At 42.7% G+C, this 27,154-nt stretch overlaps 1 protein-coding gene across 6 annotated transcripts; it reads left to right on the top strand.

Moving 5' to 3' along the window:
• Positions 1-26,679, top strand: LOC139545555 (uncharacterized). 6 transcript variants are annotated; one of them, XR_011669092.1, is made up of 19 exons: positions 1-134; positions 3,935-4,014; positions 4,453-4,525; positions 6,573-6,631; positions 6,739-6,953; positions 7,643-7,899; positions 8,158-8,292; positions 8,425-8,578; positions 14,993-15,019; positions 18,639-18,727; positions 19,005-19,084; positions 20,139-20,211; positions 20,398-20,674; positions 21,537-21,554; positions 23,523-23,877; positions 24,439-24,774; positions 25,062-25,088; positions 25,260-25,304; positions 25,420-25,480. XR_011669092.1 is itself a non-coding variant. In XM_071353478.1 (17 exons), exons 2-17 carry the CDS (start codon positions 3,965-3,967, stop codon positions 25,695-25,697), a joined length of 1,857 nt encoding a protein of 618 aa, XP_071209579.1. In that variant the 5' UTR covers positions 1-134; positions 3,935-3,964; the 3' UTR covers positions 25,698-26,679. The 6 variants fall into 6 exon arrangements, 4 of the variants coding, with proteins under 4 accessions (XP_071209579.1, XP_071209595.1, XP_071209605.1 ...); XR_011669095.1 differs by lacking the exon at positions 21,537-21,554; XM_071353478.1 differs by lacking the exons at positions 23,523-23,877; positions 24,439-24,774 and having other exon boundaries at positions 25,420-26,679.
• Positions 26,680-27,154: the final 475 nt, after the last annotated feature.

Below are 27,154 nucleotides of genomic sequence, written 5' to 3'. Positions count from 1 at the left end.
CCTGTGTCTCCTGTTTCATCAAAGCATTGTTGACAGTCACTCATAACACTGACTTTGACAGTAAAGCAGAGTTGAAGTTCACCAGTCCAACATAGACTCTGAGAACAACAAGGTTAACTTCTGTTATTAGAAAGGTAAGAATCTTTATTTTCTAAATCTCTTTATTCATATGCACCTCACTAAAGTTAAGTTATGAGCTAAAGTACAATGTCAAGAATGCTATGTATTTAAAACATTGAGTTATTATTTAAAAAGTTTTTGTTTTTAAATGTACATTTTTTTTATTAGAATATTCAAAGTTATTCAGAACTAATACACTCCCCAGAAATATCTGTACGATACAACAGGTAGTATTTGTATTTATTCTGGATCACCATTAGTTCCTGTCAAGGCAGCAGCTACTCTTCCTGGTGTCCAATCATGATTACACAATTACATACAATAAAACAGTATTTGACACAACACATTATTACACACTACTCTACTACAACATATCTACAATACAACACTTTATTACACACTACTCTACCACAACATATCTACAATACAACACATTATTAGATAACTACTCTACCACAACATATCTACAATACAACACATTATTACACACTACTCTACCACAACATATCTACAATACAACACATTATTACCCACTACAATACCACAACATATCTACAATACAAAATCAATAATAGAGAAAGTAACAATATTAAAATGTATGTGTGTCTGTGTGCTAGTGTATATGTCTTTTTACAGTCCATGCTGTTCGGTAAAGTGTAGTTTATCTGGTTTTACTGCTTGACTGAGTTACAGGATGTGGAACAGATTTCCATGTAATCATGGCTCTGTGTAGTACTGTGTGTTTCCGTAGTCTGTTCTGGACTTGGGTATTGTGAAGAGACCTCTTGTGTCATGTCTTGTAGGGTTTGTGTGGGTGTTTGAGCTGTGCACTAGTCACTTAACCAGACAGTTCGGTTATTAATTAAGCTCTGTAATTTCAATATATCAATATATCAAGTAGTGATGCAGTAGTGATGCAGTCAATCTTTGAGCCTGGAGAGATTGACATGCATATTATTAATGTTGGCTCTCAGTGTACATTTAAGGGCCAGACGAGATGCTCTGTTCAGGGCCAATTGTAATTTGCCTACTTCCCTCTTTCATATGACTGGAAAGTAGTCCAGGTGCGACCAAACTAGGGCCTGTAGAACTTGGTTTGTTTATATATAATGTCAGGAATGCAGAGCATCGCTTTATTACTTTTTCCCCATCTTAGTTACCATTGCATCAATATGGTTTGACCATGAACGTTTACAATCCAGGGTTAAACCAAGCAGTTTAGTCTCCACAACTTTCTCAATTTCATCATTATTCATCACAAGATTTAGTTGAGGTTTAGGGTTTAGTGAATGGTTTGTCCCAAATACAATGCTTTTAGTTTTTGAAATATTTAGTTCTAGCTGATTACTTGCCACCCGTTCTTAAACTGTCTGCAGCTCCTTGTTAAGTGTTGCAGTGATTTAACTTGCTGTGGTAGCTGACGTGTATAATGTTGAGTCATCGCCATACATAGATACACAGGCTTCACTCAGAGCCAGTGGCAGGTCATCAGTAAATATTTAAAAGATAAGGGGTCTAAACAACTGCCCTGGGAAATGGTTGACTCTACTTGGATTATGTTGGAGAGGCTTCCATTAAAGAACACCCTCTGTGTTCAGTTAGACAGGTAACTCTCGATCCACGACATACCAGGGGATATAAAGCCATAACAGATTCTGATCGATGATATCAAAAGCAGCTCTGAAGTCTAACAAAACAACTCACACAAGCTTCTTATTATCAATTCTTTCAGCCAATCATCAGTCATCTGTGTTAGTGCTGTACATGTTGAGTGTCCCTCCCTATTAGCACACTGAAAGTCAGTTGTTAAAAATATGGCTGCAGTCCCGGTAACGGGAACGATATGACAACAGCCAGTCCAAGTGCAGGGCGCCAAATTCAAAAACCAGAAATCTCATAATTAAACTACCTCAGACATTCATGTGTCTAATATCATTTTAAAGGTAATCTTGTTGTTAATCCCACCAAAGTGTCCGATTTCAAATAGGCTTTTCAGCGAAAGCACTACAAACGATTATGTTAGGTCACCACAAAACCACAATAATCACAGCCATTTTTCCCAGCTAAAGATAGCTTCACAAAAACCAGAATAGAGATAAAATGAATCACTAACCTTCGATTATTTTCATCAGATGACACTCATAGGACTTCATGTCACACAATACATGCATGTTTTGTTTGATTAAATTCATATTTATAATAAAAAAATCTGAGTTTACATTGAGGCTACCAGATTCACTAAATGCAAAAACATCAAGTGACTTTGCATAGCCCATCGTTTCAACAGAAATACTCATCATAAATATAGATGATAATACAAGTTATACACATTGAATTATAGATATACCTCTCCTTAATGCAACCGCTATGTCAGATTTCAAAAAAACTTTACGGAAAAAGAAATGCACGCTATAATCTGAGACGGCGCTCAAAAAGAGCATACCACAGCTGCACTATAAACAATAAAATACATGATAAATATTCCATTACCTTTCATGATCTAGATCAGAAAGCACACCAGGAATCCCAGGTCCACAATAAATGTTTTGTTCGAAAAAATCCGTTATTTATGTCCAAATACCTTCTTTTGTTAGCGCGTCTGGTTTACATATCCAAACGCTAATTCTGGTCAGCGTTATATCGGACAAAAACTACAAAATGTGATATTACCGGTCGAAGAAACATTTCAAACTAAGTACTGAATCAATCATTAGGATGTTTTTAACATATAGCTTCAATAAAGTTCCAACTGGAGTATTCGTTCTTGTCTGCGTGAGCAATGGAACGTCAGTGTCTTGAATGAAGAAAATGCATGATCAGGAAATGGCTGCTTGATGGACACCTGACTGATTCTGCTCTCATTCTCTCCCACAACATCATAGAAGTCTCATTGGAATTTCTATTGATGGTTGACATCTAGTGGAACCCCTAGGCAGTGCAACATCATTCATAACTCAAGTGGATTTCTTAAGGGAATACAGACAAGCTCAGATTTCTGACTTCCTGTTTTGATTTCAACTCAGGATTTTGCCTGCCAATATGAGTTCTGTTAATCTCACAGACATAATTCAAACAGTTTTAGAAACTTTAGAGTGTTTTCTATCCAATACTACTAATAATATGCAAATATTAGGAACTATGACTGAGGAGCAGGCCGTTTGATATGGGCACCTTTCATCTAAGCTACTCAATACTGCCCCTTCAGCCATAAGAAGTTAATTTGTTTACTCTGAAATACAATTGTATCTTGTCAAACATTTTTTTTCTTCCATAGGTTCACTAAGGGTTAGTAGCACACTGATTGTTTGGTTATTTATACCATCAACGGGTGCTTCGCTATTCTTGGGTAGTGGATATTATTTTATATAGATCAGCTTTAATATTGCAGATAGATTGTGGCTTCCATCAATGTAATTGTCCGCATAATTTCCAATCCCCATATTTTTTTGTAAATATATATATTTAAAGAATATTTTCCTTGATTATTTCCCCTAACCCTACCACCCCACCCCTCCCCTAATTAAACTAAAGGACAACAACACTTAGGCTTCTACTTACAGCTTATTCGTACTATGTACATTTTATGGACAGTATATTTTACAATAGTTATCTTTTGTTTTTAGTCCCATCCTTCAGCTACCCTTAACCTTTACCATCTATCTCTGATCACCATCCAGTTTTGATTTCTATTTGCCATATATTTTCCACTGTGCTGTGATGTTTCACAAAGGTTCTGAACCTTTCTATTCTCATAGATTGTGTGTGTGTGTGTGTGTGTGTGTGTGTGTGTGTGTGTGTGTGTGTGTGTGTGTAGGAGCCGGTAGCTGCTTCTGAGAGGGAACAGATGCCAGCAGGAGCAGAGAGGACCAAACTCCCCAGAACCTCTTCTAGAATGTAAGTGGAGATTGAATATATTTGTCAGGTATTAAAACTATGTAGTCACTGGTGAGATTGAATATATGAGTTTAATGGTATGGTGCTGGAGAGATGATAAACTGTAAAAGCAGTGGAGTGACCCTTTAACATCTCTATTAGAATGTATAACATCATTCTCATGAACTGAGTGAAATGAGTGTAGAACAGTGAAGAGACCACAGCATGTGGTGGTGGTGTAGGGGAACAGAACAGTGTAGTGACCACAGCATGTGGTGGTGGTGTAGGGAAACAGAACAGTGTAGTGACCACAGCATGTGGTGGTGGTGTAGGGGAACAGAACAGTGTAGTGATCACAGCATGTCGTGGTTGTGTAGGGTAACAGAGCAGTGAAGTGACCACAGCATGTGGTGGTGGTGTAGGGGAACAGAACAGTGTGTGACTGTTTCCTGTGTCCAGGTTGACCCGGTCTGGAGAGAAGCATCACCATCTGGAGAGGCAGAGGGAGGTGACTAGGACACTGGTCATCAAGGTAAGACTAGTGGCATTTCAGAAGGGTATATGTATATATATTCATGGTCTTTGTTTTATATCAGTAGTCAGTATGTCTATGTCTATTCCTTCCTTATATCTTATCTTTGTTATTTTAGTGTGTGTGACAAATTGAGATGTATTCTTGGAATACGGAGGAGGAAGGGAGGGAAAGGGAGAGGCAGAGGTTGAAGAGAGAGAGAGGAAGAGGGTGAGATTGAATCGGTAGAAGATGGTGGAAAAAAGGGAGATGGTTTGTCGAAGAAGCCTGGTAGAAAGTGTAAGCAGAGGGAGCTGAACACCGGATCGAGGTCTGGAGGAGAATTATCAGAGGTGGTAGGTGTGGTGAAGTCCTCAGAGCCCATGGATTGCACCGATGGTCAGGATAAAGATGAGTCTGTGACAGCAGGAGTGACAGTTTTGGAGAAAGTGGACCCCTGAAGACAGGGTGGCGTGAGTGGAGAAACAGGAGAGTGAAGTTATGTATAGAGGTCCTGGATGGAGTGAGTGGAGAAACAGGAGAGTGAAGTTATGTATAGAGGTCCTGGATGGAGTGAGTGGAGAAACAGGAGAGTGAAGTTATGTATAGAGGTCCTGGATGGAGTGAGTGGAGAAACAGGAGAGTGAAGTTATGTATAGAGGTCCTGGATGGAGTGAGTGGAGAAACAGGAGAGTGAAGTTATGTATAGAGGTCCTGAGAGTGAAGTTGGAATATTTGAGATATTGATAGCTTATGTGCCGAATACATTACGTTGTTACAGGTGTCAAGCTCATGGGCATGTGGGAGGTTCCTAGGTGTGAGGATGTCACGCTCATGGGCATGTGGGAGGTTCCTAGGTGTGAGGGTGTCACGCTCATGGGCATGTGGGAGGTTCCTAGGTGTGAGGGTGTCAAGCTCATGGGCATGTGGGAGGTTCCTAGGTGTGAGGGTGTCACGCTCATGGGCATGTGGGAGGTTCCTAGGTGTGAGGGTGTTACGCTCATGGGCATGTGGGAGGTTCCTAGGTGTGAGGGTGTCAAGCTCATGGGCATGTGGGAGGTTCCTAGGTGTGAGGGTGTCACGCTCATGGGCATGTGGGAGGTTCCTAGGTGTGAGGGTGTCACGCTCATGGGCATGTGGGAGGTTCCTAGGTGTGAGGGTGTCAAGCTCATGGGCATGTGGGAGGTTCCTAGGTGTGAGGGTGTCAAGCTCATGGGCATGTGGGAGGTTCCTAGGTGTGAGGGTGTCACGCTCATGGGCATGTGGGAGGTTCCTAGGTGTGAGGGTGTCAAGCTCATGGGCATGTGGGAGGTTCCTAGGCGTGAGGGTGTCAAGCTCATGGGCATGTGGGAGGTTCCTAGGCGTGAGGGTGTCAAGCTCATGGGCATGTGGGAGGTTCCTAGGTGTGAGGGTGTCACGCTCATGGGCATGTGGGAGGTTCCTAGGCGTGAGGGTGTCAAGCTCATGGGCATGTGGGAGGTTCCTAGGTGTGAGGGTGTCAAGCTCATGGGCATGTGGGAGGTTCCTAGGTGTGAGGGTGTCACGCTCATGGGCATGTGGGAGGTTCCTAGGTGTGAGGGTGTCAAGCTCATGGGCATGTGGGAGGTTCCTAGGTGTGAGGGTGTCACGCTCATGGGCATGTGGGAGGTTCCTAGGTGTGAGGGTGTCACGCTCATGGGCATGTGGGAGGTTCCTAGGTGTGAGGGTGTCACGCTCATGGGCATGTGGGAGGTTCCTAGGTGTGAGGGTGTCAAGCTCATGGGCATGTGGGAGGTTCCTAGGTGTGAGGGTGTCAAGCTCATGGGCATGTGGCAGCAGAGTGTAGGAAGGAGGTTCCTAGGTGTGAGAAGTGTGCAGAAGGGCATGAGACTAAGGAATGTGTTGTGTTGGGGAAAGAAGTGGTAGGTTGTAAAGGTGCCCATGGGGCCGAGGATCAGAAATGTCTGGTGAGAGAGAGCCAGGATGAGGTTTCCAGGGTTAGAGTAGAGCAGAGGGTGTCGTATCGTGAAAAAAAGCTATTCTTCACACTATCGGTTGAATTACACTATCTATTGTTTCTACATTTTAGAGTTCTCCAGAAGAATTTACACCTGAAATTCATGATCAGGACAACAGGGGAGAGTACCGGTAACTTGATATATTTAATGTTTCTCATTGGTAGTTTGTTTAAAAGAAAGACAATACCTTAAATCCAGGAAATCTCTCAAAATTAAATTCTTCATTTTTTGCTCTAGATTCCTGTGCCCCCATGCAGGTCTGTTCCAGTGCAGTATAACAGGCCTGGTGTTTAGGATGGAGGGAGAGGCAGAGGTGCTCTATATGACAGTCCCCTGGGACAGGAGGCTTCTATCACAGAATGGCAAGAAACCTGCAGGACCCCTGTTCAAGTTTACATGCCTTAAGGGGTCTGTCAGTCAACTACACCTCCCACACTGTGAGATTCATTCTGGTATGTTACACATTTCCATGGAGGTTATGAGTGGTGGAAAAAGTACCCAATTTTCAAACTGAAGTAAAAGTAAAGATACCTTAATAGAAAATGACTCAAGTAAAAGTGAACGTCACCCAGTAAAATACCACTTAAGTAAAAGTCTAAAAGTATTTGGCTTTAAATATACTTTAGTATCAAAACTAAATGTAATTGCTAAAATACTGCATACTTAAGTATCAAAAGTAAAAGTATAAATCATTTCAAGTTCCTTATATAAAGCAAACCAGACGGCAACATTTTCCAGTTTCTTTTTGTTTACAGCTAGCCAGGGGTACACTTCAACACTCAGACATCATTACAAATTAAGCATGAGTGTTTAGTGAGTCCGCCAGATAAGAGGCAGTAGGGATGTTCTCTTAAATTAATACATGTGCGAATTAGACCATTTTCCTGTCCTGCTAAGCATTCAAAATGTAATGAGTACTTTTGGGTGTCGGGGGAAAATCAATTTCTTTAGGAATGCAGTGAAGCAAAAGTAAAAGTTTTCAAAAATATAAATAGTAAAGTACAGATACCCCAAAAAACGACTTTATTAAGTGGTACTTAATAGCCTATGTATTCTTAACCACCATCAGTAGCATCACTACTCCGCTACTGGGTTGTCATTGTCATCTGAACAGAAGACTAATGTTCTCTTTCGCTCCTAGAGGGTGGATGTGACTTCCTGTCTGTAGCCCATGTGACTGATGATGACAGTATGGAGTTTCTCCATCACCATGAGACAAGAGAAACTCACGTCATATTAAACATCACTCAATTCAGCAAATATGGCATCACCAAGGATAAGGAAGCTCCTGTCTCTCCTATCCGTGCTCTGGTGCTACTATTTTACAAACTCCCAGATGATAACAATAATTCCACACTAAGTGTGTTGTTGCTGCCCAGAAATGTTGACATTGATGAGGTAAGTAGATCCGAGTTATCAAACTCGTCTTTGGTTGGAATTCAATCAAACTCGCACTGTTGACTCACCTTTTTCCAAAGAAAAGCATTTTTGGGGGATAATGTAACTGTAAACAGGGAATTGAAAACTGTGGGGGGTTTCGCACGCAAACCCAAGAGAACATCCTCAAGGTCAGAAGGTGACATTTGGGCTTCCATATTTCAGGCAGTGCTACCTCATTATGACAGTGTGTTCCAAACCATTTCCAATCCTCTCAAGGTGTGTAAGACAAGGAGGACAAGGAATGGAGACCGAGAAATCTACATTGAAATAAATCCTAACTGTAGACTAACCCGGGACCAAGAATACACCCTCTCCACTGATCTAACAGATGAACATCACATAGATCCAGAGGTAGGCTAATACATATGGCATGAGAGAGGAAATGTGTTAACACATGTCAATACTTTATGTGATGCTACCTTGATAAGATATAGAAATCACATACAATTCTGCTTGACTTGATACTTCTGTTTTTTTTTTTAGAAAGCAGAGTTTGTGGATTATGATTCCTATACAAACTACATGCCAACATTTCAGTTGCGTTTAAAAACTGTTGTTGAAGAAGTGAATCTTCTTCTGAAAGAACATGGCAGTCCTGAAAATGAACGTGTATGGGACCGCCTTGTTTCACTACCAGGTAACTGAAATTCAGAGAGAGTAGGAGTTACAATAGAACTAGTAGTAATATTAGTAGTAGTAGTAATAATAGTAGTAGTAGTAGTAATATTAGTAGTAGTAGTAAATGAACGTGTATGGGACCGCCTTGTTTCACTACCAGGTAACTGACATTCAGAGAGAGGAGGAGTTACAATGGAACTAGTAGTAATATTAGTAGTAGTAGTAATAATAGTAGTAGTAGTAGTAATATTAGTAGTAGTAGTAAATGAACGTGTATGGGACCGCCTTGTTTCACTACCAGGTAACTGAAATTCAGAGAGAGTAGGAGTTACAATAGAACTAGTAGTAATATTAGCATTTTACATTTAAGTTTTACATTAAATTAGTAACAGTCATCATAATAGCATGGTAGTAGTAGTAGTAGCAGCAGTAAAGAAGTAGTAGTAGTAGCTAGTAGTAGTAGCAGCAGCAGTAGTAGTAGTAACAGTAGTAGTAACAGTAGTAGTAGTAGTAACAGTAGCAACAGTAGTAGTAGCAGCAGTGGTAGCAGCAGGAGTAGTCGCAGTAGTAGTAGGAGGAGTAGTAGTAGTAGTAACAGTAGTAGCAGCAGCAGGAGCAGTAACAGTAGTAGTAGCAGTAGCAGCAGGAGTAGTAGTAGTAGTAGCAGTAGCAGTAGTCGGAGCAGTAGTCGGAGCAGTAGTAGTAGTAGTAGGAGGAGGAATAGGAGTAGGAGCAGTAGTAGCATTAGTAGTAGGAGTAGCAGCAGCAGTAGTAGGAGTAGTAGTAGTAGTAGTAGTAGTAAACTCAACAAAAAAAGAAATGTCCTCTCAATGTCAACTGCATTTAATTTCAGCAAACTTAACATGTGTAAGGGAACACCCCCCTGAAATGAACAAAAATGAATGGGATCATATTGGCACCGTATGAAACATATACACGGTGTACAATACCACTCAATTGGAAATCGTTTCATTCAAAGCTGATTGCAAATGTCATATGGCAAATGTCAAGTGTAACACTGCAAAAATCCAATAGATGGCGAGTACGCTCCACCGTAATTTTTCATATTGCAAATGTAACACAAGTCAAGACCCAAGAGTAAAATTTAGAAAATTTGAAAAAAAAATCAAAACTTATCACCCCCTTAAAAAAGTGCTTTCTGGACCGTTTTTCGAAATTCTTTCGATTTTCATTTCAATTACAAATTTATAAGAACTGTATGAACATACTTTTGTCAATTTTATTTTTATTTTTTTATAATTTTTTTTTAACTTGTCCATAAGGCATATGTTTTGTCCATTTGCAATATGATTTCATAGGAAGTCAAAAGTCGAAAATAATGATTTTCTGAAAAACTACCAAAATGACAAGTGGCGCCCCCTATTGGATGGGCATGGGTGGGGGGTGCTCCCTACCCAACTGTAGACCCCTTGCTCCCCCCTAAAGGCATTAAAAACCATTTTAAAAAATTGCTTCTGGTAAAGGCATTCCAATCACCATGTGCATGGCTGTCCATTTGCAATATGTTTCAAAATCGTGCCTGGTAACCCAAAACATGAAACATAGCCTAAAATACTGCAGAAAAGAAAAATTGACTGGCCTGATGAACTCGGGATGACATGGCAGTGATAGTGGTTCCTCTCCATCGCTCGTTGTGTTGATTTCATCATGTCCATTTGGTGATGTTTTTTCACTTTTGAATCGTATTGCAAATGTACTGTGCATTTGCAATATGTTTCAATGGGCATTTACCATCACGAATTTGACATGCTCAAAACTCCTGCAGAAATGCAAAATTGACTGGCCTGATGAACTTGGGATGACCGGGCAGTGATAGTGGTTCCTCTCCATCGCTCGTTGTGTTGATTTCATCATGTCCATTTGGTGATGTTGTTTCACTGTTGAATCATATTGCAAATGTACTGTGCATTTGCAATATGTTTCAATGGGAATTTACCAACACGAATTTGACATGATCAAAACTCCTGCAGAAATGCAAAATTGACATGCCCGATGAACTCGGGATGGCCAGGCAGTGATAGTGGTTCCTCTCCATCGCTCGATGGTGACATGAGAGAAGTGGGACTCTGTAGTTTTTTAACGTTTTTTGAAAAAAATGTCCAAAATGACTAGGGGCACCCCCTATTGGATGGGCACGGATGGGGGGTGCTCCCTACCCAACCGTGGACCCCTTGCACACCCCTAAAGGCATTTAAAACCATTATAAAATGTTTATCCTGGTAACCCGTTCCAATCACTAGGCGCACGCACGGCTGTCCATTTGCAATATGTTTTAATGGTCATTTACCATCACGAATTTGACATGCTCAAAAAAACTGCAGGAATGCGAAATTGATTGGCCCGATGAACTCGGGATGGCCGGGCAGTGATTCTAGGTCCTCTCCATCGCTCGTTGGTGTTGATTTCAGAATGTCATTTTGGTGATGGTACCTCACTGTTTAAACATATTGCAAATGTGCAAAAGTCAACCAGCAAGTCAGTGTCCATCAGTCAATTAGATATCTTTCTGACACCAAACTGATACAAACTGACACCCACTTTTTCCAACTCGATTAGAAGCCAATTATCACATATTTCAGAGCAGACCCAAAATTCACAGCGACTTCTGTTTAAACCATAATAAAAACATATAACACGTAGTTACTATCTAGCTGTGGGTCCAGTTCTGACATTATAGCCTAGTTGAGGCGACCTCGAATCCCAAGTTTTGGCTCGATAGGTCATTTGGAGCCCGAGCAGCGACCTTAATTGGTGCTGAAAATCCAATTTTTTCCGGGCGTTGCTACGGGGTCCTTGAATGAGCTATCGGACAGAAACGTTGGGGTCCGTCTCTATGGGCCGAGGTGGTTTCAATGCACCTAGTCTTGTGACTCTGGGACTTTTCTAAATGTTGTCATTTTCTAAATGGTCAAAATTAGTTATTGCAAATGTACGAGGCTGTTTCTCGGTCTGAGAACCTTCTAGAGCCAAATAACTCACCACGCACTATCAAACTGAGCTCTAGAACAGGTTTCTAAAGTTTCAGAACTCTAGGTCTGACGGTTCTTTAATAGTTCGAACAAAGGTAACTATTGCAGGCTCTGTCTGTCTCTACGCCCCACATTGTGTCCCTCCGTCCTAGCTGTGTGTGTGAGTTTTTCTTGGAAATTTGATGGGAGACATGACTGATTTACAGTTCATGAGGGTTGCCTAATCACACATTTCAAGTTTTTGAAAGATCTGACTTTTTTAACCCTTCGAAACAGCCCCTAACACCCCAATTTAAGGCACTTCCGGTTGACACAGGAAGCTGAAAGTGAACACATATCCTCATTGGGGTAGGATTTTACAGAATCCTGAGTTTAAAGTCTATACGTTAAGAATTGACTGATCTACACATGGTTGAATGCAGTGATTTTCACAATTGCAGGTCATGTATATCAAGACACCTTTAAGGTGAATTTAACCACTTCTGTAGGCTCCAGGAAGCTTAGAAACGACACAGGTAGACCTCATAGTGGCCTGATGGATTGTCATCGAAGACAGGTTCATAAGACATTCATAACCCACATAGGCTTCAGGTTGAATTTAGAGGTGCAGGCATTCCTATGGGGAGAGAAGTCATTGAAAACGGTTTGATGTAAACACCTTTTTTTTTAACTGTTAAGGGTTAACCTCTAATTCCTCCCAAACCCGGATCCGGGAGCATCCCCATCAGTAAAAAAGCTGACTAGCATAGCCTAGCATAGCGTCACAAGTAAATACTAGCATCTAAATATCATTAAATCACAAGTCCAAGACACCAGATGAAAGATACACATCTTGTGAATCCAGCCATCATTTCTGATTTTTTAAATGTTTTACAGGGAAGACACAATATGTAAATCTATTAGCTAACCACGTTAACAAAAGACACCACTTTTTTTACTCCACCAGTTTTTTACTCCATCAGTAGCTATCACAAATTCGACCAAATAAAGATATATATAGCCACTAACCAAGAAACAACTTCATCAGATGACAGTCTGATAACATATTTATTGTATAGCATATGTTTTTTTTGAAAAATTTGCATATTTCAGGTATAAATCACAGTTCTACATTGCAGCTGCAATCTGAAATAGTGCCGAAGCAGCCAGAATAATTACAGAGACCAACGTCAAATACCGAAATATTCATCATAAAACATTTCTGAAAAATACACAGCGTACAGCAAATGAAAGACCAACATCTTGTGAATCCAGCCAATCTTTCAGATTTTTTAAGTGTTTTACAGCGAAAACACAATTTAGCATTATATTAGCTTACCACAATAGCCGGAAACACAAGCCGTTTACCAGTAGCAAAGGTTAGCGATCGTAACAATCCAGCAAAAGATATATCATTTTTGACTAACCTTGATATACTTCATCAGATGACAGTCCTGTAACATCATATTACACAATGCATATAGGTTTTGTTCGAAAATGTGTGATCAGGAGCAACATTTCATGCATTCTGGCCGGCGCCATCTTGGAGAGGCACCTAATCTAATCGATAAATAATCGTAAACTTGACTAAAAAATACAGGTTGGACAGCAAATGAAAGATGCATTTGTTATTAATGCAACCGCTGTGTTAGATTTTTAAAATTAACGTTACTAGACATACAGTGTGCGTTACAGCCAGACTAGTCCCGCAATTAATGGCGGACAAATCCTTTTACATTTTTCCACATAAATACGGAATAACATCATAAATAGCTCTTACTTTTGGACGAGCTTCCATCAGAATCTTGGGCAAGTTGTCCTTTGTCCAAAAGAATCGTTGCTCGGTTGTAAAACGTCCTCTTCAACTTTGGAACTAGCAGCTAACAATAGCTATGTGGCGCAGACATGCCCAAATGTTCAAAACGCAATACTAAGGAAATTCCGTAAAACGCAATATACTCGCATAAACTGATATAACTCGGTTTAAAATAACTTCGTTATGATGTTTCTAACACCTATATCGAATTAAATTACAGACGGATATATCTAAGGCCGATAACTGAGCGTTTCAAAATGCCATCCTGAGGTCTTGCTTTGCGTCATGACGAACGTCGAAAAGAGAGCTCCCTCCGTTCCTTGGGGCTTTATAAGGTCTGAGATCTGCCTAGAAACTCCATTCCAATTCTCATTGGTTACTGACATCCAGGGGAAGGCGCGTGCAGTTCATGTCGACCCATAGGATACATACAGAGCTTTAAACTGATCTGAGAACAGAGCCTCGTTTTCAGACCTTCGCAGTTCCTGTCATGAATTTCGCTGCAGAATGAGTTCTGTTTCACCCACAGACATAATTCAAACGGTTTTAGAAACTGGAGATTGTTTTCTATCCAATAGTAATAATAATATACATATTGTACGAGCAAGAATTGAGTACGAGGCAGTTTAATTTGGGAACGATAAATGTCGAAGTTGAAACAGCACCCCCTATAGTGACAAGATTAATGCCACACGGTCAAGGTTAGGCTTGCACAGATCGGGAGGACCTCAGGAACGTTCCTGAGGTCGAAATGTGCTTCTCAGTCCAGCCTCTCTCAGCCTATTGCGGACAGTTTGAGCACTGATGGAGGGATTGTGTATTCCTGGTGTAACTCGGGCAGTTGTGGTTGCCATCCTGTACCTGTCCCGCAGATGTGATGTTCGGATGTACCAATCCTGTGCAGGTGTTGTTACACATGGTCTGCCACTGCGAGGACGATCAGCTGTTCGTCCTGTCTCCCTGTAGCGCTGTCTTAGGCATCTCATAGTACGGACATTGCAATGCATTGCCCTGGCCACATCTGCAGTCCTCATGCCTCCTTGCTGCATGCATAATGCACGTACACGCAGATATGCAGGGACCCTGGGGATCTTTCTTTTGGTGTTTTTTTTTTCAGAGTCAGTAGAAAGGCTTCTTTAGTGTCCTAAGCTTTCAAAACTGTGACCTTAATTGCCTACCGTCTGTAAGCTGTTAGTGTCTTAACGACCATTCAACAGGTGCATGTTCATTAATTGTTTATGGTTCATTGAACAAGCATGAGAAACAGTGTTTAAACCCTTTAAAATGAAGATCTGTGTAGTATTTTGGATTTTTATGAATTATCTTTGAAAGAGGGTCCTGAAAAATGGACGTTTCCTTTTTTGCTGAGTTTAGTAGTAGCAGGAGTAGCAGTAGTAAAATAAGTAGTAGCAGGAGTAGTAGCAGTAGTAGTAGTAGCAGTAGTAGTAGTAGTAGTAGTAGTAGTAGTAGTAGTAGTAGTAGCAGTAGTAAAATAAGTAGTAGTAGCAGCATTGGATCTTGCCTGCAGTGTAACCTAGCTCACTTTAAATACTACTGTATATACCCACTTTTTGATGAAACGGATGGTCTGTCAAGTGAAAAAATGTCTCGAGGAGCATGCCTAATCAAGGTATCTTTTCATCCACAGTTACACCTCCAGATGGCGCTAGAGCAGGTAAATATAATTTCCTGTCTTCTCACAAGAGATTTAATTGTGGTAGAGGACAGAGGTCCCTAATAGCAGATTTTTGCAGTAAACACAATAATGTAGCTTTTTAGAATCGTATTGATAAGAGCAAGAAAACAGTCACTAATTAGTTAGTTAATGCTGAGCGAGTGTTGCACCTTTGCCTTTTCAATTATGATTTAATTGTTCGGTTGCGCCTCGACTCCTGTGGTTAAGTGCCGTCCACTTCTTTTCAAATTCAATTACAATCTCAGCAAGATGGCATCATCACAAACATTTTGCTACGTTACAGCCCCCCAAACAAATGAAATACCTCGTTTGCTTTGAGACTCGTGTGTGTCAGGTGCGTCCTGTTTCCATTGATCATCCTTGAGATGTTTCTCCTACTTGATTGGAGGCCACCTGTGGTAAATTCAATTGATTGGACATAATTTGGAAAGGCACACAACTGTCTATGTAAGGTCAAACAGTTGACAGTGCATGTCAGAGCAAAAACCAAGCCATGAGGTCAAAGGAATTGTCTCGTAGAGCCCCGAGACAGGATTGTGTGGAGGCACAGATCTGGTGAAGGGTACCAAAACATTTCTGCAGCATTGAAGGTCCACAAGAACACAGTGGCCTCAATCAGTAAAGGGCACATGACAGCCTGCTTGGAGTTTGCCAAAAAGCACATAAAGGACTCTCAGACCATGATAAAGAAGATTCAATGGTCTGATGAAATTAAGATTTAACTCTTTGGCCTGAATGCCAAGCGTCATGTCTGGAGGTAACCTGACACATTCCCTATGGTGAAGCATGGTGGTGGTAGCATCATGCTGTGGGGATATTTTTCAGCGGCAGGAACTGGGAGACTAGTCAGGATCGAGGGAAAGATGACCGGAGCAAAGTACAGAGAGATCCTTGTTGAAAACATGCTCCAGAGTGCTCAGGACCTCAGACTGGGGCGAAGGTTCACCTTCCAACCGGACAACGACCCTAAACACACAGCCAAGACAATGCAGGAGTGGCTTCCCTGAATGTCCTTGAACCCGGACTTAAACCTGATCTAACATCTCTAGAGAGACCTGAAAATAGCTGTGCAGCAACGCTCCCCATCCAACCTGACAGAGCTTGAGAGGATCTGCAGAGAAGAATGTGAGAAACTCCCCAAATACAGGTATGCCAAGCTTGTAGCGTCATACCCAAGAAGACTCAATGCTGTAATCGCTGCCAAATGTGCATCAACAAAGTACTGAGAAAAGTGTCTGAAAAATGTGATGTTTCATTTTTAAATTAATTTGCAAGAATGTAAAAAAACAACAGTTTTTTGCTTTTTCATTATGGGTGTCACGCCCTGACCTTAGAGCTTTTTTATTCCCTATTTTGGTTAGGTCAGGGTGTGACTAGGGTGGGTACCCTATTTTTTGGTATTTCTATGTTGGCCTGGTATAGTTCCCAATCACAGGCAGCTGTCTATCGTTGTCTCTGATTGGGGATCATATTTAGGCAGCCTTTTCCCACCTGTTGTTTGTGGGATCTTGTTTTTGTGTAGCTGCCTGTGAGCAGCCCAGAACATCACGTTTCGTTTTTTTCTGTATTGTTGTTGGTGAGTTTCATATTTATTAAACATGTGGAACTCTAAGTACGCTGCGCCTTGGTCCATTCATTCAGACGACTGTGACAGAAGATCCCACCACCCACGGACCAAGCAGCGTGCCCAGGAGGAGCAGGGATCCTGGGCCTGGGTGGAAAGCCAGGAGTGGAGGACATCCTGGACGTGGGACGAAATCATGGCAGGAGACAAAAGCCTGCCATGGAAACAGGCGGAAGCAGCGAAGGAGGAACAACGACGATGCCAGGGTTCGCAGCCACGACGCAAGCCCAAAGGACAGCCTGAAAAACATTTGGGGGGGGCACACTGAGTGGTCGGCGGAGCCGAGGGGTGAACCAGAGCCAGTCAGGGAGTCGAGTGAGGAACTCGACGAAAGATTCCGGAGAGAAGTGTTGGCGTTGAGAGCGCTGCAGAGCGGGCGTGCTGAGGAGCGTGACACCAGTCCGGTGTCATATGCACCAGTTTCCCGCATCTGGCCTCCAGGGCGTCTCCCCAGTCCGGTACGTCCTGCGTCTCCTCCACGCACTCGCCCTGAGGTGTGTCACCGTTCCGGTACAATGTGTGCCGGTTCTACGCACCGTGTCTCCAGTGCGCCTCCACAGCCCAGTACGCCCTGTGCCAGCTCCCCACACTTACCGTGCGAAGGTTGTCATCTGTCCAGGATGCGTTGTGCCAGCTCTACGCTCCAGACCTCCAGTGCTCCTCCACGGTCCAATATATCCTGTGCGTCTCCCCAGCCCGGTACATCCTGTGCCAGCTCCACGCACCCGGCCTCCAGCGACGGTCTGCGGTCCGGAGCCTCTGGCGACGATCGGCGGTCCCGAGCCTCCGGCGACGGTCAGCGATCCGGAGCCCCCGGCAACGGTTCCCGGTCCGGAGCCCCCAGCGACGATCCACGGTCTGATTCCTCCGGCGACGATCCACGGTCCGGAGCCTCCGGCGACCATCCACGGTCCGGTTCCCCCGGCAACGATCCACGGTCCGGTCCCTCCGGCGACAATCTACGGTCCGGTTCCTCCGGTGACGATCCACGTTCCAGAGTCCCCGGCGACGATCTACGATCCGGTTCCTCCGGTGACGATCCACGGTCCGGAGCCTCCGGTGACGATCCAATGTCCGGTTCCACGGAAGCGGAGGGATCCGTGAGTGGAGCGGGGTCTACATCCCGAACCGGAGCCGCCACCGAGGCTAGATGCCCACCGGGACCCTCCCCCATAGAGTCAGGTTTTGTGGCCGGAGTCCGCACCTTTGGGGGGGGTACTGTCACGCCCTGACCTTAGAGAGCCTTTTTATTCTCTATTTTGGTTAGGTCAGGGCGTGACTAGGGTGGGTACTCTAGTTTTTTTGTTTTTCTATGTTGGCCTGGTATGGTTCCAAATCAGAGGCAGCTGTCTATTGTTATCTCTGATTGGGGATCATATTTAGGCAGCCTTTTCCCACCTGTTGTTTGTGGGATCTTGTTTTTGTGTAGCTGCCTGTGAGCAGCCCAGAACGTCACATTTTGTTTTCTTCTGTATTGTTGTTGGTGAGTTTCATATTTATTAAACATGTGGAACTCTAAGTACGCTGCGCCTTGGTCCATTCATTCAGACGACCGTGACAATGGGGTATTGTGTGTAGATTATTGGGGTGGGGGGACAATTTAATCAATTTTAGAATAAGGCTGTAACGTAACAAAATGTGGAGATAGTCAAGGGGTCTGAATAGTTTCCGAATGCGCTGTAATAATAACATGACTGCCTCATAATAACATGACTGCCTCATAATAACATGACTGCCTCATAATAACATGACTGCCTCATAATAACATGACTGCCTCATAATAACATGACTGCCTCATAATAACATGACTGCATCATAATAACATGATTAGAACTGTAAAAATTAATGACATTTTAATGTAATTAGAATGAACACAATTAGTCATTATACGGAGCAAAGTACAGAGAGATCCTTGATGAAAACCTGCTGTTGTTCAAAAAGTAGACATGTTCTTCCACTCCAAAATAATTCCAGCATCCAAACTGCATGAACCTGCTGCTCCCCTTATGGGCATTTCCATCCAGCCCCCTCAACAGACGTCCACTCTGCCCCCCACCTCAAAGGTAATTCAATCACTGTTATAGTTGTTAATATGAATATATTATCATCTCTATTTTATTATGATATTTAAATTGTTTTGTTTCACTTTGTCCCAATTGGACATTTACTCTGACTGACTGCTGCTCCCTCTATAAATATATAAAACATTATATATATGTTTTAGAAATCATGATGTAATTAGAAAACTGTTGACACTATTATATTTCTTGGAACTTTGAGTTTTTGTTTTATTTAGTAAATGTTTTATTTGTTCCATTGTGTGTGTGTGTGTGTGTGTAGAAGCTGGCAGCTGCTTCTGAGAGGGAACAGAAGCCAGCAGGGGCAGAGAGGGACAAACTCACCAGCACCTCTTCTGGAATGTGAGTGGAGATTGAGTATATTAGTCTGATATTAAAACTATGTAGTTAGTGGTGACATTGAATATCTGAGTCTGGTGCTGGAGAGATAATCAACTTTGAAAGTGGTGAATTGACCCTCTAACATCTCTTCTATACCTCTATTACATCATCCTCATGAACTGAGTGAAATGAATGTAGAACAGTGAAGTGACCACAGCATGTGGTGGTGGTGTAGAGGAACAGAACAGTGTAGTGACCACAGCATGTGGTGGTGGTGTAGGGGAACAGAACAGTGTAGTGACCACAGCATGTGGTGGTGGTGTAGGGGAACAGAACAGTGTAGTGACCACAGCATGTGGTGGTGGTGTAGGGGACAGAACAGTGAAGTGACCACAGCATGTGGTGGTGGTGTAGGGGAACAGAACAGTGAAGTGACCACAGCATGTGGTGGTGGTGTAGGGGAACAGAACAGTGTAGTGACCACAGCATGTGATGGTGGTGTAGGGGAACAGAACAGTGAAGTGACCACAACATGTGGTGGTGGTGTAGGGGAACAGAACAGTGTAGTGACCACAGCATGTGGTGGTGGTGTAGGGAACAGAACAGTGTAGTGACCACAGCATGTGGTGATGTAGGGGAACAGAACAGTGTAGTGACCACAGCATGTGGTGGTGGTGTAGGGGAACAGAACAGTGTAGTGACCACAGCATGTGATGGTGGTGGTGTAGGGGAACAGAACAGTGTAGTGACCACAGCATGTGGTGGTGGTGTAGGGGAACAGAACAGTGTAGTGACCACAGCATGTGATGGTGGTGGTGTAGGGGAACAGAACAGTGTAGTGACCACAGCATGTAGTGGTGTAGGGGAACAGAACAGTGTAGTGACCACAGCATGTGGTGGTGGTGTAGGGGAACAGAACAGTGTAGTGACCACAGCATGTGGTGGTGGTGTAGGGGAACAGAACAGTGTAGTGACCACAGCATGTGGTGGTGGTGTAGGAGAACAGTAAAGTGACAACAGCATGTGATGGTGGTGTAGGGGAACAGAACAGTGTGTGACTGTTTCTTGTGTCCAGGTTGACCCGGTCTGGAGAGAAGCGTCGCCGTCTGGAAAGGCAGAGGAAGGGGCCTAAGTCACTGGACATCAGGGTAAGACTAGTGGCATTTCAGAAGGGTCAAATGTCATTGTGAACTAAACGTGTGTGTGTGTGTGTGTGTGTGTGAGGTATTGAGACCAGTAGAAAGTTTGTAAATATGAATACATATTCATGGTCTTTGTTTTATAGTAGTCAGTATTTCTATTCCTTCCTTATCTTTTCTTCTTTATGTTTTTAGAGATCCTCCATGTTGGGTGTTCCAGCTCTGCTGCTGGCCACTCTGGAGGAGCTCACTGAAGAACAGCTGAATACATTTCAGTCTAACCTGACTAGTGACCAGCTGCCTGGCTTTCCTCCCATCCCAGAGAGACAGCTGGAGAACGTTGACAGACAGGACACAGTGGATCAGATGGTGCAGAGATACGGCCCTGAGGAAGCTGTGGAGATCACAGTGGAGATCCTGAGGGAGATGAATCTGCATGATCTCGCTAAGAAGTTACAAAGAGATCAAAGAGGTAAAACAACAAGCAATGAATCTGTTCTTTAAAAGTTCACTTCCTTGTTTATACATTGAGTGTGTGAATAATCATCTTTCCTTCACTCTACGAGAACCACAACTTGCTGACAAAGTTGAAAATACAATGTCACCATGGACAACTGTAGAAAAAATATAGACTGTTAAAAAGTCATAATTGTGCATCTAAATAATTTATGGACAAAACTATTATCCCAAAGTATGTTTTTTGACCAGAGATCTGTTAATTAATCCTCAGCCTGCTGACTTTGTGTACTTCACTTTGTTTTAAATAGCCTTTACCTGGTCGTATTCTGGTTAGTTGAGATACACTGAGTGTACAAAACATTATGAACACTTGCTCTTTCAATGACATAGACTGTAAATCCAGATGAAAGCTATGATCCCTTATTGACGTCACTTGTTAAATCCACTTCAATCAGCGTAGATGAAGGGGAGGAGACAGGTCAAATAAGGATTTTTATGCCTTGAGACAGTTCAAACATGGATTGTGTATGTGTGCCATTCAGAGGGTGAATAGGCAAGACAAAATATTTAAGTGCCTTTGAACAAGGTATGGTAGTAGGTGCAAGGCATACTGGTTTGTGTCAAGAACTGCAACTCTGCTGAGTTTTTCACGCTCAACAGTTTCCTGTGTGTTTCAAGAACGATCCACGACCCAAAGGGCATCTAGTCAACTTGACACAATAGGGAAGCATTGGAGTCAACATGAGCCAGCATCCCTGTGGAACTTTTTCGACCCCTTGTAGAGTCCATGCCCTATGAATTGAGGCTGTTCTGAGGGCAAAAGGGGGGAGGGGTGTAACTCAGTATTAGTAAAGTGTTCTCTCTCTCTCTTACAGGAAAGAAACGGAAAAGAAGTGAGTCACCACTGACCTCAAATTCTCTCAGTAATTTGTTGAAGCACATTTGGCAGTGATTACAGCCTTGAGTCTTCTTGCGTATGACTCTATGAGCGTGGCACAACTGTATTTGGGGAGTTTCTCCCATTCTTCTCTGCAGATCGTCTCAAGCTCTGCCAGGTTGGATGGGGAGTGTCACGTCTCTTCAGAGATGTTTGATTGTGTTCAAGTCTAGGCTCTAGCAGGGCCACTCAAGGACATTCAGAGACTTGTCCGGAAGCCACTCCTGCATTGTCAAATCAAATTTTATTGGTCACATACACATGGTTAGCAGATGCTATTACGAGTGTAGCGAAATGCTTGTGCTTCTAGTTCCGAATGCAGCAATATCTAACAAGTAATCTATCAATTCCGCAACAACTACCTAATAAACACAAATCTAATTAAAGGAATTTAATAAGAATACATATAAATATATGGATGAGCAATGACAGAGCTGCATAGGCAAGGTGCAATAGATGGTATAAAATACAATATATACATATGGGAGGAGTAATGCAAGATATGTACACATTATTAAAGTGACTAGTGATTTCAAGTCTGTATGTAGGCAGCAGCCTCTCTGTGTTAGTGATGGCTGTTTAATAACAGTCTGATGGCCTTGAGAAAGAAGCTATATTTCAGTCTCTTGGTCCCCACTTTGATGCACCAGTACTTCTGTACCTTCTGGATGGTAGCGTGGTGAACAGGCCTTGATGATCTTTTTGGCCTTCCTGTGGTATCAGGTGCTGTAGGTGTCCTGGAGGGCAGGTAGTTGGACACCGGTGATGTGTTGTGCAGACCGCACAACCCTCTGGAGAGCCCTGCGGTTGTGGGCGGTGCAGTTGCCATACCAGGCGGCGATACAGCCCGACAGTATGTTATTAATTGTGCATCTATAAAGGTTTGAGGGTTTATTTGAAAAACCACATTTCTTCAGTCTCCTGAGGTTAAATAGGCGCTGTTGCATCTTAACCACACTGTCTGTGTGGGTGGACCATTTCAGTTTGTCCCATGATGTGTATGTCGAGGAGCTTAAAACTTTCCACCTTCTCCACTGCAGTCCCATCGATATAGATAGGGGGATGCTCCCTCTGCTGTTTCCTGAAGTCCATGATAATATCTTGTTTTGTTGACGTTGAGTGAGCGGTTGTTTTCCTGACACCACACTCCGAGTGCCCTCACCTCCTCGTTATAGGCTGTCTCGTCGTTGTGGTAATCAAGCCCACTACTGTTGTGTCGTCTGCAAACTTGATGATTGAGTTGGAGGCGTGCTTGGCCACGCAGTCATGTGTGAACCGGGAGTACAGGAGAGGGCTGAGCACGCACCCTTGTGGGGCCTCAGTGTTGAGGATCAGCGAAGAGGAGATGTTGTTTGCTACCTTCACCACCTGGGGGCGGCCCGTCAGGAAGTCCAGGACCCAATTACACAGGGCGGGGTTGAGACCCAGGACCTCAAGCTTAATGATGAGCTTGGAGGGTAATATGGAATGAAAAGCTTTCTTACATAGGTGTTGTCCAGATGGGATAGGGCAGTGTGACGGCGATTGCATTGTCTGTGGACGTATTGGGGCGGTATGCAAATTGGAGTGTGTCTAGGGTGACAGGTAAGGTGGAGATGATATGATCCTTGACTAGTCTCGCAAAGCACTTCATGATGACGGAGGTGAGTGCTACAGGGCGATAGTCCTTTAGCTCAGTTACCTTTGCCTTCTTGGGTACAGGAGCAGGTCATCTTGACGCATATGGGGACAGCAGACTAGGATAGGGAGAGATTGAATATGTCAATAACCAACAAGAATTCTCTTGGGATATAATAAGGTCGGCATTTGATTGTGAGGAATTCTAGGTCAGGTGAACTAAAGGACTTGAGTCCCTGTATGTTGTTACAATTACACCATGAGTCGTTATTCATGATACTTACACGCCCACCCTCCTTCTTCCCAGAGAGATGTTTATTCCTGTCGGTGCGACGCACAGAGAATCCCGGTGGCTGAACCGACTCCGACAGCATATCCCGAGAGAGCCATGTTTCTGTGAAACAGTATGTTACAATCCCTGATGTCTCTTTGGAAAGCAAACCCTGCCCTAATTTTGTCTACCGTGTTATCTAGAGACTGGACATTAGCGAGTAATATACTCGGAAGCGGTGGGTGGTGTGCGCGCCTCAAGTCTGCCCAGAAGGTCTTCCTCTTCTGCGGCGACGTTGTTTTGGGTCAGCTTCTGGAATCAGTTCAATTGCCTTTGGTAGTTCGGACAAAGGATCCGCTTCGGGAAAGTTGTACTCCTGGTCATAATGTTGGTAAGTTGACGTCACTCTGATATCCAATAGTTCTTACCGGCTGTATGTAATAGCACTTAAGATTTTCTGGGCTAACAATATAAGAAATAATACATAAAAACACAAAATTATGCTAAGTTTCCTAAGGACCCTCTCTGTCTTGGCTGTGTGCACCATCCCTACGGTGAAGCATGGTGGAGGCAGGATCATGCTCTGGGGATGTTTTTAAGCGACAGTGGCTGGAAGACTAATCAGGATCGGGGGAAAGAGCACTGGATTTGACACAATATCTTTTGTGAAGGGGCCTTTTTCGAACATTTGCTAAAAGCCTGTATGCTACCCAGCCAGCATAGATGTTATCATATGCAGATAACATCTATGCTGGCTGGGTAGCATACAGGCTTTTAGCAAATGTTCGATAAAGGCCCCTTCACAAAAGATATTGTGTCAAATCCAGTGCTCTTCAAATCCGCTTCCATGCATTTGTGAGGGTATTTACATGTCCTGTTTGAAATGTATAAAACCTGTCCATGCAGCATGCATAGGTCTTTATGAAACGCTACCTCTTTATGCTGAGTATAGGAGCTCCTTGAGAGATCCTTGATGAAAACTTGATCCAGAGTGCTCAGGACCTCAGACTGGGGCAAAGGTTCACCTTCCAACAACAACGACCCCAAGCACACAGCCAAGACAATGCAGGAGTAGCTTCAGGACAAGTCTCTGAATGTCCTCGAGTGGCCCAGTCAGAGCCCGGATTTGAACCCGATCGAACCCGGATTTGAACCCGATCGAATGTCTCTAAAAATAACTGTTCAGCAACGCTCCCCATCCAAGAATGTGAGAAATTCCCCAAATACAGGTGTGCCAAGCTTGTAGCGTCATAACCAAGAAGACTGGAGGCTGTAATTGCTGCTAAAGGTACTTCAAGAAAGTACTGAGTAAAGGGTCTGAATACTTGTGTAAATGTGATATTTCAGTTTAATTTTTTTTATACATTTGCAAAAATGTCTAAACCTTGATGAGGGATTTTTTATTTAAATACGTTTTTGAATAAGGCTGTAACGTAACAAAATGTAGAAAAAGGAAGGGGGTCTGAATACTTTCTGAATGCATTGTATATACCACTTTCTAATGATATTCATGGTCTGTCAAATTAAATATTTTCTTGATCAGCATGTGTAATCAAGGTATTTTTTTATCCACAGTTACACAACCAGCTGGCGATACAGCAGGTAAACATAATTTCCTGTCTTCCCCCAACAGATTTAATTGTGGTAGAGTAGAGAGTTAGCTAATATCAGAAATGAGTGCTGCACCTTTACAATTCTGAGTTAATTGTTCGGGTGCACCTCGACTCCTGTGGTTAACAGCTGTCCACTTCTTCTTTCCTTATTCAATTACAGTTATTAAAGGTAGACTCAGCAAGATGACATCAAGAAACACAACAGGTAAACTTGTTTACCTACATACATACAAGGAGAATTCTGATCCTTCAGGACTGTTTATTTGAGTTATTACTATGTCATGTTAAAGTTCTCATTGTTTTTATTTTTCTGTATCCAGGGACAAAACCAAATGTTTCTTATCTGCTGCTGGGCGCTCTGGCAGAGCTGGTTTCAGAACAGCTGGAGAGCTTTCAGTGGCACCTGATTCACGGTGAGGGCTTTACTTCAATCCCAGGGGGCCAGCTGGAGAACGCTAACAGACTGGTCACAGTGGATAGGATGGTGCAGCAATACCATGAGGATGGTGCTGTGAAGATCACACTGGAGATCCTGAGGAAGATGCGCCAGAACAAAATGGCTGATGAGTTAGAGAAGAAGTTCCCTAACAATGTCTGAATTGTATACAGTTTGTCTACAACTGTATACAGTTTGTCTACAACTGTATACAGTTTGTCTACAACTGTATACAGTTTGTCTACAACTGTAGACAGTACTGTTTGTCTACAACTGTATACAGTACTGTTTGTCTACAACTGTAGACAGTACTGTTTGTCTACAACTGTATACAGTACTGTTTGTCTACAACTGTATACAGTACTGTTTGTCTACAACTGTATACAGTACTGTATGTCTACAACTGTATACAGTACTGTATGTCTACAACTCTGTACTGTTTGTCTACAACTGTAGACAGTACTGTATGTCTACAACTGTATACAGTACTGTTTGTCTACAACTGTATACAGTACTGTTTGTCTACAACTGTATACAGTACTGTATGTCTACAACTGTATATGCATTTGCACATCATGTCTTCTCTTGAGTTGGGCTCAGGGATGGAACAACTGTTGAACGTCTGTGGTTGTTTTTGGGGGAAGTGTGGATAGTGTGTATGACTGTGGGTGTGTATGTATCCCACATCTGTTGCTATGGGGTAATGGTGTTAGGGAAGATGTAGGATGAATCACAATAATAATTGCTTGCTTAAAAATGTGATTTTTGTAATGCCAGTCCTGGTTATAGGTAACAATCCTTTGTATGAACTGCCTAGATTATTGCTCATAACTATTTGTTAATTGTAGACATAATGCATTTGCAAATCATGTCTTCTCTTGAGTTGGGCTTTGGGATGGAGCAACTCTTGAGTTGGGCTCTGGGATGGAGCAACTGTCTTCTCTTGAGTTGGGCTCTGGGATGGAGCAACTGTCTTCTCTTGAGTTGGGCTCTGGGATGGAGCAACTGTTGAATATCTTTGTGAGAGAAGGGTGGTGTATGTATCCCACATCTGTTGCTATGGTGTCAGGGACGATATAGGAGGAATCACAAAAATTGTTTCCAAAATAATAATTGCTTACCAAAAATAAAAATAAATGTGTAATGCCTGTCCCGGTTATATGAACTACCTACATTATTACACATGTTATTAGTAAATTGTGGAAATAAATTAAGATATGAAAGATTTTATATATATACAATACTATCGAGGTGAGTGTTGGAAAATGCTTTTAGCAGTTAATCTGCTTCTGTTCGGTAGGTGGCACTGTGTGCTCTTTATAAAGGATGGGTCCCAATCTCTCAAAGGCCCTAAAATCCAGGGGGACAGGGGTGGTCTGACAGTCACTGGGACCACAATCCAACTACGGATGGGGGGAGGTTTTAGCAGGTGGTAAAGTGGAGAACAATTGTAGGTTTACTCAGTAGCAGTGCAAATACCATGGTACAGCTACAGCTGACGTCGGAGGTTTACATACAATTAGGTTGGAGTCATTAAGACTTGTTAACAAACTATAGTTTTGGCAAGTCGGTTAGGACATCTACTTTGTGCATGACACAAGTAATTTTTCCAACAATTG

The sequence above is a fragment of the Salvelinus alpinus genome, chromosome 2 (assembly GCF_045679555.1).
Source record: "Salvelinus alpinus chromosome 2, SLU_Salpinus.1, whole genome shotgun sequence".
Classification (NCBI taxonomy): Eukaryota; Metazoa; Chordata; class Actinopteri; order Salmoniformes; family Salmonidae; genus Salvelinus; species Salvelinus alpinus.
The sequence above is the reverse complement of the archived record's forward strand: the minus strand, read 5'-3'. Positions and strand labels throughout refer to the sequence as shown.